The sequence below is a fragment of the Antennarius striatus genome, chromosome 2, assembly GCF_040054535.1.
Source record: "Antennarius striatus isolate MH-2024 chromosome 2, ASM4005453v1, whole genome shotgun sequence".
NCBI classification, from domain to species: Eukaryota; Metazoa; Chordata; class Actinopteri; order Lophiiformes; family Antennariidae; genus Antennarius; species Antennarius striatus.
In genome coordinates this window covers 6,812,247-6,826,852 of record NC_090777.1, presented here as the reverse complement: position 1 = coordinate 6,826,852, position 14,606 = coordinate 6,812,247, and the positions used below count along the sequence as shown (strand labels likewise).

Below are 14,606 nucleotides of genomic sequence, written 5' to 3'. Positions count from 1 at the left end.
GTTATCAAGGCAAACATCTTGACAGTTGTCAAAAGTGAGTCATAGATATGGAGGAAAGAATCCAGTTCTGTAATTTTCAAAAACAAAACACCGTTCAATCAGAAAATGAATAAAATGGAAATAATGTAATTTACATATTCTCTCTGTTTGACCCGGTACCAACTGACTCACGGACCGGTACAGGTCAGTAGCCTGGGAGTTGGGGACCACTCCCATAAAACAATGGATGAACTCTCACCACCATCATCATAATGTCTGAAGACTTTGGACACATGGGTATCTCATCTTACACTCAATGAGCCACAGATGCCAAACCCATTAGTTGGCAAAAGATAGACTCAATAGAAATTTTGTGTGCTAACACTTCTTGATTGATTCAGGCATTAACTGTGTCTTTCTACTCGGATAGTACACATAGTGGATGAACTCCTGGGATTAAAAGTGAAATTATTTATTCATTATGGAAGAAGTCCCTTGTCAGTCGTGTGCTGTGGACTTCAACACTGTCCTGTTGAAAAACCCAGTCATTACCACACAGACGATGGCCTTCAGTCATGAGGGATGCCCCCCGCAACATCTCCACATAGCCAGCTGGCGTTTTGATGTCTTTGCACAACCTGAGGCTCCATTGTTCCATTGAATTAAAAAGTCAACCAGATCATGATGGCACCCCCTCCACTATGTCATGTAGAAAACATCTCAGGTGAAACTCCTGGTCATGTCAGTTACGTTAGAAACCATCAAGACCGTCACGGTTAAATTCTTTCTCATCAGAAATAAAACTTTCTTCCACCTTTCAATGCCTCATTTTGGTGCTCTCATGTAAACTCCAATGGGCAATTTTGTGCCGTTGAAAGAGACAGGGTGTTTGAAGACGTGTTTTTTTCTTAAACCCTTCTCTGACAGATATCGTCTAATGGTTATGGGACTGCAGTTGGCACCAGTGACCAACTTAATTTAGGTCGAGGTTCATTTCGTGTCTCAACGGACAGCCAATTGGATACCCCAGACTGGGGCTGAAAAACTTTTTTTGGATCTACCTCTTGACTTTTTTTCCTTATTACCCTCAGGATCTTTTAAGAACTTTAAAGTGACTGTCTTACTTCATCCAATTTCAGCAGCAATGGCATGCTGGAAGAGGCCTTGCTGATGCAGCTGAACAATCCAAACACATTCAAAGTTTTTTTTTGCATTTGCCATCAGGAGGTCATAACAGTGTGAATGCCTGACAGAAAATGATACTTAATCCACATTTTTGAGAAGATTTGGGCTTTCAAAGCCACGGTCTTTTGATCAATGTACCCACAAGAGGAAACATGATTTTCAATAATGTCTCAACAACAGCGTTTCAGCACTTTTTCACAACTGTCCCATCACGAAAAGATTTTTTATGTTGCCCCAAAATCCACTATGCCTTTAGTGAACATTCGTTTGCATTTTGCTTGGCTATTTTGCCCTCAGCTCGGACTTCAGGGGATAACTTATACAATTTCCTCTGGGATTAATAAAGTATCTATCTATCTATCTAACTGCTCAAAAGCTCTGTGCTTTGTTTCATAGTGGCGCTTCATATTGCCACTTTTGATTAATGCTACGTGTTAGGAGCATATGGGGCACGATGGTTTTGAACTGCCTGCCTGCCTCGTATTCACAGTGTAAATGGCACCTGTTTAAACTGATTAGATACATAAGAGACACCTGCACACCTTCAATCTGTCAGACTCCGGTCTTCACCATGACCAAAACCAGAGAGCTTCCCAAAGACATCAGAGATAAAATTATACAACTGCACAAAGCTTGGATGGGTCAAACTGCAATAGGTAAACAACTTTGTGAGAAAAGATCAACAGTTGGAAACTGTAAGAAAATGGAAGAAATATAACATTGGCAACCTCCCTGGGAGTGGAGCTCCATGCAAGATCTCACTTCATGGGGTTCGAATGATCCGGAGAACAGTGTGTAATCAGCCCAGAACTACACGGAGGGAACTGGTCAATGCTTTGGAGACAGATGACATCATCTTTGTGACCACTGTCACAAAGATGACAATAAGTAACACACTACTTCATCTTGAGGTGAAATCCTGCATTGCCCAATAGGTTTCCCTACTAAACATAAAACATGTTAAGGCCCGTCTGAAAGACTGTCTGGTTGATCCAGCGGAGGATTGGGAGAATGTAATGTGGTCTAATGAGACCAAAATTGAACTTTCTGGTTTAAGCACCACTCGCCTTGTTTGGAGGAAGAAGAATGCTGAGTTGCATCCCAAGAACACCATTCCATGGGGTTGGAAACATCATGCTTTGGGGATTCTTGAAAGTATCAATGGCACAATGAATGGGGCCATATGTTTGACATTTTGGGTAAAAACATCCTTCCTTCGGTCAGAGAAATGAAGATGAAACGTGGATGGGTCTTCCAGCATGATAACGATCCGAAGCACACAGCCAGAAAAACCAAGGAGTGGCTCCGTAAAAAGCATATCAAGATTCTGGAGGGGCTTAGCCAGTCTCCAGACCTCAACTCAATCGAAAACCTAAAAATGGATTTAAAACTCTGCATTGACAAGGGACAGCCCTCACACATCACAGCTCTAGAGAGGATCTGTGCAGAGGAGTGAGCCAAAATACCAGCTAAAGTGTGTATAGACCTGGTCAGGAACTACAGGAACCGTTTGACCTCTGTCATTACCAACCAAGGCTACATTACAAAGTATTAAACGTAACTTCTGCTGGTTGCCCAATACTTATTGGCCACCTATGATGGTGCACCTATGATGAAAATTAAAAACCTCTTATCTTTTTAAATGGGTGAACTTGCAAATTTTTTAGGTTGCTCATTACTTATTGGCCCCACTGTACTTGGAATAAAGATAGGTTCTTATTTTTGCGTCTAACTCCAGTGGTGTTGGAAGATCCATTCACCTCACAGGTAACCATGATTTTATCAGACATATTGCTTCATTGATCGAATTGTGCTTTAATGGCTGTCCTGACTGATGAAGTGACAGGTGTCGTCGATGACACATGACCCCATGTGACGGTGCTGCTGCAGCACAGATTTTAAGGTGTCCTGACACCAGGGATGATGCCAGACATTTTTTTCATAATGATAAACAAAAAAAACAACAACAAAAAATTATATATATATTCCTTTGCAATGAGTTTCCTGTCCCTTTAAATGACCTTAAAATCACTGCTGATAAGATATAAATGACAAAAATCCTAAGTTATAGCTTTTTTTTTTCTTTACATTTTTATGGATGAATACCAAAACATGAAATATCACAACACAAATCTAAATCAGCATTTATAGGAAATTAAAAGTTAACCATAAATTTTTACCATTGTTAAAACTTTGAGGCAATTGTACTGACGACAGACATGACGCCATATTAGTAAAAGCAAACATTCGTATCAATGACTGTGACCAAACCCATAATTGTATCTTTGAATCAAATGAAAACATGACCTTCAGTGTGTCAGAAAACCTCAGAGGAGTATAAATATTTGAAACTCCCCCAGCAGTCAGAACTATTGAATCCTTGTGAATGAGAGGTGAGCCATCTTCAAACCTGAAACAAAAGTCTAACTGCTTCAGATTCAACTTTCAAGGATTATCATCCGTGAAGTACTAGGGCAAAAAGTTTTTACCTCACCAAAAGCTCCTCGTCCAATCACCTTCAGGGATTCAAAATCCTCCAGACCAAGTCGGGTGCGTTTCAGACGCAGAAACTCAGTCTCTTTCCTGGCATGCTGAGAACGTCGCATACGTTTCTACAGAGTACAGACACTTTTTAAAAACCTCACTATGCAAAACATGATATCACCGGCATATTTCACAAGTAGAAAAAATTGTTGGTACCACATGATTAATGAAATAAAAACCTGAAAAGGTCAGAAATAATTCTAATTTTAACAAAAGCACTGGCAAACAATAAGTAAAAATTCAATGAAAAGTGACAATGCTTGTCAACAGTGGTTCAAAAGAATTATTTAAAAAATAAACTCATATAACAGACCTAGACAAAAATGATAATATCCTAACATAAGATAAGAACTTTTACTAATCCTGTAAAGAAATTAATCATTTTGAGGCAATCACTGCAATCAATTGATTTCTGTAACTATCAATGAGATTTCTGCACACTCAGCATTTATTTGTCCCACTCCACATGAGCAGACTGCTCCAGTTATCTCAGGTTTGAAGGGTGTCTTCTCGAGACGGCATTTTCATTGATTCATTTTCATAGTATCTATCATGACTTGTCAGGTTTTTACTTCCTTAAACAAGGAGTACCAAATCTTTGTCCACGTGTGTACTTATTTAAAATCGCATGTTTCTAAAGTAATAGCTGAAATTCAACCTCTTAATTTCAAAATCATGTGATGGAAGAGCACAAAAGAGTTAGGGTAAACACATAAACACATCCAATTCAAGAAATTCTATACAGAGCATTTCATGCCACTGCCTCAACAGATCTCTCAACATGTGTGACTATTCAAGTAGGACCATCTGTTGACACACATCAGCTAAAGGACACACCTACTTCGTGGTAAACCCTCCACCTGGTTTGGTTAACAATCATAATAAATAATAATAATAATAATAATAATAATAATAGTGATACATTTATTTGAAGGTGCCTTTCTTGGCACTCAAGGACACCATAAAGAAATACAAAAAGTACAATATAAGTATCAACAATAAAAAATAGATCAAATCAATGAAAGAGCAATAGGCATCAGCTGGAATAGGCAGCGAGGTAGTGGATGGCCTAGAAAGTTAAGAGGATTTTGAATTAAATGTGGAACTGGACCCGAAGCCAATGGAGCTGGTGGCGGACAATAGTGATGTGGTGATGGAGGGGTTTCGAGTCATGATGTCAGCAGCTTAACCAAAACTACTTGGTTAGGGTCATGTAAAAAGCTGAATGGGCGGTTGGCATCCAGTAAAGACGGGTTTGTTTGTGCCTCACCTCTTCATCAGCCAGGCCCTCCTGATCCATTACCTTCTCCAGCTTCTGCTGCCTGTAAAAACATAATCTGACATTAGCCTAGTTTTTAAGCCATTGAGTTGATGCATATCGCACAATTCAATTTATGTCGTTAAAGAGAATAAGATGTTGAATTTCACAATGTAGCAAACATTTGAGCTGGTGACAGGTATCAAATGCAGGCAGGTGGACTCTTTTTCTATGAAGTGACACTATTGTCAGATACCTAGAATGCAGTTTCATTGTGTCACTGCAAAAACGAAGTTCTTCCCTGAAGAAGACATTAGTGCTTGGCAGTACAAGTTGCTCTAAAATCTCTAGTTTAGTTTTCATAACGCCCTTTAGATTTTACACATCAACTGTTTTGTAAAGCAGATTGTATTTCAAATGTAATTATTGCTGGCATTGTTATTTATAGTTACCGTAAAAAACATGCCATATACTTTTGACAGCCTTTTACAACATCAATTACTGGTGTTGTTGCACATCTTTCTCTTCCTCATTTCCCCCATCTTTTTAAAGTTACAGAACGGAGGAAAAAAAGGCAGGTGAGCAGGACGTACTGATGAGTGAGACTCAAACGGTCAACATGATCACAACTACAGCTCAACACTAATATAAAAAAGATAAAAGACAATGATACACTTGCTTTCAAGTCAAACTGAAAAAGGGATTGTAATGACGGAATTGCTGGCCAAATTTATCTTCAAAAATGACTGAAAAAACACCAACAAATTATTGTTCTTCTAAAGTCACTATCAAACTATTAATACAACCAACAAGATTTCAAACTTTAGGGGCTGGTTCTCATGGTTCAGCAGATGAGTCAACAGCTTGACTAGTACCTCATCTCTCTCTCCTCATGCTGGGCGATAAGGTTGCTATAGAAGTTCTCCAGGGTCACCTTGGCCATAGTAACCCGTTCCTTGGTGTGGTTACTCATTGAGTAGCATGAGCTCTGGCCAGTCATCGCCATACTTCAATACAAAGACAATGGAGTGAGTACACAATATAGTATAATGCAATCTGTCAATGCAATCTGTCAATGCATGCTTCAGTAAACACATCAAATAAGTCTGTTGAAAAGTAGTTGGACAAATTTTTGCACAACTGAGAAGAAAGCAAATTTAGCAAACTAGCAGATGTGTTGCCTAAATCATACCTTGCATTGCTCAAGTCAGATGTCACAAAAGTCGAACTATAAAAACAGAAAACTTTTTGGTCATGAAAAAAGATTTTGAAACTGCTGTTGTGAAAATGTGAAAGTGTTTTCTGCAATATAAATAGGTTCCACTCAAAGGCAGATCTTCAATGTGTGGAGGTGCTTTTAAACAAAGATATTCTCTCAATTGTTATACTGAGTTTACACTGGTAGAATAAAGATCAATAAATGAGTTGGGACTGCATATGTCCCTGAGGCCTCAAAGGCAGATGTGCATTCAGGGTCAATATTATCACCAGATTTCTTGAAACATTAAGTATAAATATTCATCAACCGTAGCACAATTTGATACAGACGTTCATGTAGATATAAGACTGTAAATCATTTTAAGATATGTGTATAAATCCATGGCGCATTATGATTTCCTGCATCAACCGTAGCACAATTTGATACAGGCGTTCATGGAGATATAAGACTGTAAATCATTTTAACCCTTAAAGCCCTATGATAATGCCCCCCTGATCAGATCACATGATGTTTTTAAACGATAGTTAAAAAATAAAGTCTGTCACGTGGATTGCTGTGCACATGTTTATGTAACAGTATAGATGTGAAACTCTCTTTTGGCTTTTATTTGGAGCCGATTGACCGTGGAAAACCGGAGATACGATTGTTTACATCTGATCTAAGACAAGTGGTTCAGATGGCTTCTTATAATCAGATGGCAGGTGTCGTATTTCCATCCATTTAGTCGCCATCGTACAAGCGGGGATGCATGTATTCACGTGATTTGAACATGTCTCTCGATTCGTACATTTTGTCAAATGATGCAAACATGTACCGTGATTGGTGTATTTTGTCATGTGATGCAAATATGGGTCAGGATTCGTGTATTTCACGTTGCAGTCTTATTTTGAAAAATTCCTTTGAAGAGTGGCATAAGTGACACAAATTGTATATAATTATGTTAGAAGCCTATGGCAACGTTTTTGGAGCTCAAAATCAACTCGATGAGCATGTTTTTGTTTTTATGTGCAATGAAATACAATTTTTCCATTTCGGAATTAGACTGTGTATCTATTTTGCCCCAACATGTCAATATAATAAGTTAATGTAGCCGTAAGAGGACATAAACCAGTGTCTTATTATGCCGGTCCCAAGCCTGGATAAATACAGAGGGTTGTGTCAGGAAGGGCATCAAACGTAAAACTTTTGCCAAATCAAACATGCGGATCAAACCTATGACTTACATACCGGCTTGGTCGAGGCCTGGGATAACAACGACTGCCATCGGTGCTGTTGACTTACAGGGTGCCAGTAGGAATTGGACTACTGTTGGTCGAAGAAGGAGATGAGGAAAGTGTGTCCGCAGGAAAAGAGAGAAGAGGAATGCCACGACTATAGGACTGAGAGTAGGGATGTTGAATGTTGGAACTATGACAGGAAAAGGTATAGAGTTGGTTGACATTATGCGGAGAAGAAAGGTAGACATACTGTGTGTCCAGGAGACCAGGTGGAAAGGTAGCAAGGCTAGAAATTTAGGAGCAAGGTTCAAGTTACTCTATCATGGTGTAGATAGGAAGAGAAATGGAGTAGGAGTTATTTTGTAGGAGGAATTTGTTAGGAATGTCCTGGAGGTAAAAAGAGTGTCAGATACCTAGAAGTGATGAGTCTGAAGATACAAATAGAATGTGTGATGTTCAATGTTGTTCGTGGGTATGCTCCACGGGTAGGATGTGAGCTGGAAGAAAAGGAGAAATTCTGGTTGGACTTTGATGAAGTGATGCAGGGAGAGACTGATCTATACAGGTTTGCAAAACAGAGAGACAGAGATGGGAAGGACCTGCAGCAGGTTAGGGTGATTAAGGATAGGGATGGAAGTCTATTGACAGGTGCCAGTAGTGTGATGGGAAGATGGAACAAGTACTTTGAAGAGTAGATGAACAAGGAAAATGAGACAGAACAAAGACTAGAAGAGGTGGCTGTTATGGACGAGGACGTAACAAAGATTAGTCAGGATGAAGTGAGGAGGGCATTGAAGAGGATGAAGAGTGGAAAGGCAGTCGGTCCCGATGATATACCTGTGGAGGTATGGAAGTGTCTAGGAGAGGTGGCAGTAGAGTTTCTGACTGGGTTTTTCAACAGGATCTTACATAGTGAGAAGATGCCTGGGTAATGGAGGAGAAGTGTGCTGGTACCCATTTTTAAGAACAAGGAAGATGTGCAGAGTTGTGGCAACTACAGAGAAATAAGCCATAGCCATACAATGACGTTTTGGGAAAGAGTAGTTGAAGCTAGACCAAGAGCAGAAGTGAGCATTTGTGAGCAGCAGTATGGTTTCATGCCAAAAAAAGAGTACTACAGATGCAGTATTTGCTTTGAGGATGTTGATAAAGAAGTACAGAGAAGGCCAGATGGTGCTGCATTGTGTTTTTGTAGATCTGGAGAAAGCTTATGACAGGGTGCCTAGAGAGAAACTGTGGCATTGTATGACGAAGTCTGGAGTGGAAGAGGAGTATGTTAGATCAGCGCAAGACATGTATGAGGACTGTAAGACAGTGGTGAAGTGTGCCGTAGGTGTGAAAGAGGAGTTCAAGGTGGAGGTGGGACTGCATCAGGCATCAGCCCTGAGCCCCTTCTTGTTTGCTACGGTGATGTACAGGCTGACAGACAAGGTTAGACAGGAATCTCCATGGACTATGATGTTTGTAGATGACATTGTGATTTGTAGTGAGAGCAGGGAACAGGTGGAGAAGCTAGAGAGGTGGAGGTTTGTTCTGGAAAGGAGAAGAATGAAGGTTAGCCGCAGTAAAACAAAGAATATGCTTGTGAATGAGAGGGACCCAAGTAGAACAATGAGGTTACAGGGAGAAGAGATCAAAAAGGTGGAGGATTTTGAGTACTTAGGGTCAACAGTCCAGAGCAATGGAATGTGGAAAAGAGGTGAAGAAGCGTGTACAGGCAACATGGAATGGATGGAGAGAAGTGTTAGGTGGGATGTGTTACAGAAGAGTTTCAGCTAAAATGAAAGGAAAGGTGTACAAAACTGTGGTGAGACCAGCGGGGTTGTTTGGTCTAGAGACAGTGTCACTGAGGAAAAGACAGGAGACAGAGCTGGAGGTAGCAGAGATGCAGATGCTGAGGTTCTCTTTGGGAGTGTCCAGGATGGATAGGATCAGGAATTAACACATCAGAGGGACAGCACATGTTAGAGGTTTTGGAGATAAAGTTAGACTGAGATGGTTTGGACATGTCCAGAGCAGATATAGTGAATATATTGGTAGAAGGATGCTAAGTTTGAACTGCCAGACAGGAAGCCGACAGGAACACCAGGATGTAGTGAAAGAGGACATGAAGGTAGTTGGTGTGAGAGAAGAGGATGCAGAAGACAGGGTTAGATGGAGGCAACTGATTTGTTGTGGCAACCCCTGAAGAGAAAACCAGAAAGGAGAAGGAGAAGACAGGGGTGGCTGTTGCTCAGGCCCCATCTACACAGTGCCAGATCTTTTTGAAAATGCAACCTTTATCTTGCGGTTACGCCTTCCGTCCACACAACGCAGATATCCGAGACAAAAACGCAACTTGTTGAAAACGCTGGCTGATGTCACACTGAGACACGGCTGATGTCACACTGAACAACGTCACGCAGAAGTGAGATCCAACATGGCGGCCACCGGCTGCTAGAATAACTTTATTCAAAAACAGCCAGTTTATATAGAGAATCTTCAGCTTTCAGTTAGTAAGATTAAAATATAAATTGCTATCTGTACGTAAAATTATACTCACAGTGTAAAGACTTGGAGAAGTTTATAGACAAGTATATTTACCGGTGCGCCATGGTGCGTCGCTACCTCCCAGGAGAATCCTAACAAGAGGAAAAAGAAAGACTCCACTGACACCCAGGACCTGGACACCTCGGGCATCCAGCTCAGCGTCCTGGAGTCCATAAACAAAAAACTCGACGTCCTCAGGATCCTCCATGAGGAAATAAAAGAACTCAGAGCCAGCCTGGAGTTCACCCACCAGCAGATCGCAGACCTGCAGCGGGACAACTCCGAGCTTCGTTCTGTGCTGACGACTGTGTCAACTGAGGTAAGTATATTACAAAAAGAAAACAAGTCCCTGAAAGAGACCGTCCTTGACATCCAGACGAGGAGCATGCGGGACAATGTCATCTTTTTGGGCATGCCAGAGTCCACACAGGACAACCCGGAGTCCCAAGTTAAAAACTTTTTGAAGTCCGCCCTCAAAATCCCGGAGGAGACTGTGAACACCATCACGTTCCACCGCGTCCATCGGCTCGGACCCCGGAGAGGAGACCGTCACCGGCCCATCATCGCGAAATTCGAGCACAACAGAAAGTGTTCGTTAAAAGCAAAGGTCGGGAGCTGAAGGGCACGACGTACGGGATGAATGACCAGTTCCCCAAAGAGATTAATGAGAGGCCGTAAGTGCTCTATCCCATCATGAAGGAGCACAGACAGAAGGATAAACGGACGGCTCTGGTCGTGAATAAACTCTACATCGATGGCCAGCTGTTCCGTGAGCCCTCCACCACCCCCTGGCTTTTCTGATGGGTCGGATATGTTAATATATTAATAATAATAATTATGATACATATATACTGTAAATGTACTGTAATATACTGTAAATGTTACACTTCCGCAAAAATTCTCCTACATCTAGGCACCCCCCCCTCTCCTTTTATTTGTCTTTATACTGTATATATGTATCCCCATCCCTCCCCCTCCTACACACTCACCCCTCTCACCCTAAATCTTCCTACCCATTTTATTTATTATGATGTGTTTTTTATGGTGTTAACTCTTAGTTTATCGGGCAGTGCTGTGCTTTGTTTCAATGTATATACACATTTCAATACGCTGTATATATGTATCTGCAACATACACATATCTTGGATCCAACACCTGACACCTCACCATCATGATGTGCATAGGTCAGAAAGATCACTCAGACACGCAAAGAAATTATGTTACATCATCCTTAATCTGAATACAGAACATATATTCTTATGTCTAATTTAAATTTAGTTTCCTGGAATGTACATGGCATGCGCTCACAGACAAAAATAATTAAAATTATGGACTATGTCTCCAAACTAAAAGCAGATATTCTCCTCCTACAAGAAACACATTTACACCAATCTGATGAAAAATGTCTCACTGATCCAAACTATAATATCATCTTTTCATCTTGTTATACCAGCAGGCAAAGAGGAGTCTCTATTCTAATCCATAAGAGAGTTCCTTTCACTTTAAACAGTACAGTTACAGACCCTGAGGGCAGATACATTATTATTCAGGCAACAATCTTCGATAAACTATACACAATCACTAATTTATATGCACCCAATAACGATGATCCAGCTTTTTTACATACAATCTTTTCTCATTTAGCTGATTTATCAGCTAACTCATCAACTGTTTTTGGTGGGGACTTCAACATAGTTCTAAATCCCCCAGTTGATCGATCAAATATTTCAACAATACAAGTAAAACAACTACAATCACTTAAAGTTCTGCAGGATTATATGAAAGATTTTGGACTAGACGACACTTGGAGACTTAAAAACCCAACAAAAAAGGAATACACTTTCTTCTCTGCGGTGCATCAGTCATTTTCAAGAATTGATTTTTTCCTCACTAATAACTCTATCGCACATAAATCATCTGTTAGAATTCATCCAATCATTATTAGTGACCATGCACCGATATCCCTCAGGCTACAAACAGTTAACCACCATAAATCTCCACAGACTTGGCGCTTCAACATTTCTCTGCTTAAAGATCCTGAATTTGATAAAATAATAAGGCAAGAATGGGCAGAGTTTTTAAAATATAATGCATTCCCCGATTCCTCCCCTTCCTTACTTTGGGAAACTGGGAAGGCTGTAATCAGGGGTAAAATAATATCATACTCCTCATTAAAAAAAAACCCCAAAAAACAGGAACAACAAATGCAAAAAGAAATGGAAGAAAAACTCAAACATCTAACTCAGAATCATGCTGTAAATCGAAATGAAAAATTATGATCTGAACTACAAAATGCAAAACTAAATCTTAATAACATCCTGTCAAAGAAAACAGAATTCTTACAACAACAACTGAGATATAACAATTTTGAGCATAACAATAAATCAAGCAAATTTCTTGCAAACCAACTCCAACGCAACAGAGAAAAATCTTTAATAACAACAATCCAGGATCCCTCTGGTAAGTATTCACAATCACCTCTAGAAATTAATCACGTCTTCTATAGATATTACCATAACTTATATTCAACTTCTGTAAAACCAAACAAAGAAGATATCCACAATTTCCTCGCCAACCGAAACCTACCCAAACTAAAATCTGAAGACAGAAACATCGTAGACGCTCCACTGACCATCAATGAATTACAGAGTGCGCTAGACAGTATGCCAGCAGGCAAGGCACCTGGTCCAGATGGTTTCCCTGCTGAATTCCTCAAACATTTCTGGTCAGTGTTAGCCCCTCTCTTCTTCAGAGTAGTAATAGAAATGAAAAATAATGGTTATATAAGTGGTCACATGAATACAGCCGCAATAAAATTGTTATTAAAACTAGATAAAGATCCCACTCATCCTTCTAGCTATCGACCTTTCACTTACTGGGCTTGCACTAGGAGCTAGTATGACTAAGCCACTGTGGCTCAGTGTAAAAGAATTGAGTAAGCCACAAAAAGCCACACTGTGTCCAAGACAGTGGTGCAGCGCGTGGACGACCAATGCTCATCGTGGTGGGGCGTCGAGGGGTCCGGGGGGCCTCCCCTGGGAAATTTTTTAGAAAATGTGGTTATATTCCTGCATTCTGAGGGTAAAATCTTCAGTTTACCTACAAAAATACACTACAGTCAACAGTTCAAGCTGAACTATCTTTATTTCTGTCCTACTTTATGCAGGTATAAATGTGATATTCGACAATTGAGAACTTCCATTCACTATGTGAAGATACATGTAAACATTGAGTAAGTTTTACTTAGACTAGAAGACATTTCAACTTTGACCACCACCAACACCATTGGTATGCCATAGTTTTTTTTTTGTTTTTTTAATTCAGTAACATGATTTTTCATTTTCATTTAAAAAGGCATGAAAAATAGCAGGCGAGGTGAATACATATTTACATGCATTGCTGCTTATTCCTGGTGGTCATAGTCTAAGACTATGTCTAAGACTACAAACAATCTTTCATTTACCTTCTGATCGGTCTGTCACCACTCCTCCCCCCTCTCAGCATTCACCATTTGTTTATTAATGAGGACTTTAACACAAACTCTACTATAAAACACTGGATTCTTTTGATCGATCATCCTCGCCTTGTCGTACACCAATTTGCGGGTTCAGCTTGTAAAAAAACAAAAAAAATTTTTTCATTGGACGAGAGGAGGTCATGACCCGAGTGCATATTCAATGATCGGGAGCGTTCGGGTCACTTCGGCTATTTCCGTCGGCATGCTTCGGCTACATTCCGTCGGCATGCGGAAATAGCGGTGCTATTTTAGCTAACGCCGCTCGCTAGCAGAAGTAGCTAAAGGAAATAGCGGCCTAGCGGAAATAGCGAGCGACGCTAGCGTGTGAAAAAGTTGTAAGTTTTAGCCTTTTTTCCGTAAAAATAAGAACGCCACTGTGGCTACACAGTCTAAAAACCTTGTAGCCAATCTGGAATTTACTTCGTCTATGGCGAAGTGGCGAATGGCTAGCGCAAGCCCAGACTAATCAACACCGACATTAAAATAATATCTAAAGCACTTGCCTCCAGATTGGAGAAAATTATTTCATCAATAATTCACAAGGATCAAACAGGATTTATTAAGGGTCAACACGCTACCAACGTTAGACTACTCAATTTGATTAGCTTGACACAGCGCAACAACAGGAAAGCAATTGTTATATCACTTGACACTGAAAAAGCCATTGACAAAGTTAATTGGACTTTTCTTTTCACATTACTTCATAAATTTGGCTTTGGTGAGTTGTTTATCCGCTGGGTATCAACCTTATATAACTCACTTAAGGCCACAGTCACCGCTAATGGGATAATTTCACCAAATTTCACTTTAGAAAGAGGAACCAGACAGGGATGCCCTCTATCTCCACTATTGTTTGCAATATTTATTGAACCACTGGCAGTAGCAATACGTCAAAACCTGAATATTAAAGGTATCTGCTCTCAGGAGTCGGAACACAAAAACTTATAAGCGGATGACATTTTACTTTATCTAGAAAATCCAAATACATCAGTGAAGGAAGTATGTACACTAATTACAACCTTCTCTGGTCTTTCAGATTATTCCATTAACTGGTCAAAGTCAATCATACTTCCATTAACAGAGAACTCGACGAATCCTGCAGTCCACAACTCACCTTATTCTTTTCCCATGGGTAATATTAGATATCTGGGTTTAAAT

The 14,606-nt window shown here is 40.1% G+C and overlaps 1 protein-coding gene across 7 annotated transcripts in view; it reads right to left on the bottom strand.

Annotated features, from left to right (window-relative positions):
- Window positions 1–14,606, bottom strand: part of stk38a (serine/threonine kinase 38a) — a 57,402-nt gene that overhangs the window by 34,433 nt on the left and 8,363 nt on the right. For 2 of the 7 annotated variants that reach the window (XM_068325265.1, XM_068325313.1), the window contains exons 2-4: window positions 5,842–5,973; window positions 4,979–5,030; window positions 3,654–3,776 (exon numbers count right to left, since the gene is read on the bottom strand). In XM_068325265.1, coding sequence (XP_068181366.1) covers window positions 3,654–3,776; window positions 4,979–5,030; window positions 5,842–5,972 — 306 coding nt within the window. In that variant the 5' untranslated portion in view covers window position 5,973. Of the gene's footprint in view, window positions 1–3,653; window positions 3,777–4,978; window positions 5,031–5,841; window positions 5,974–6,158; window positions 6,195–7,412; window positions 7,900–14,606 lie in introns of those variants that run through there. The other 5 variants (XM_068325286.1, XM_068325296.1, XM_068325304.1 and 2 more) reach the window with 5 other exon arrangements.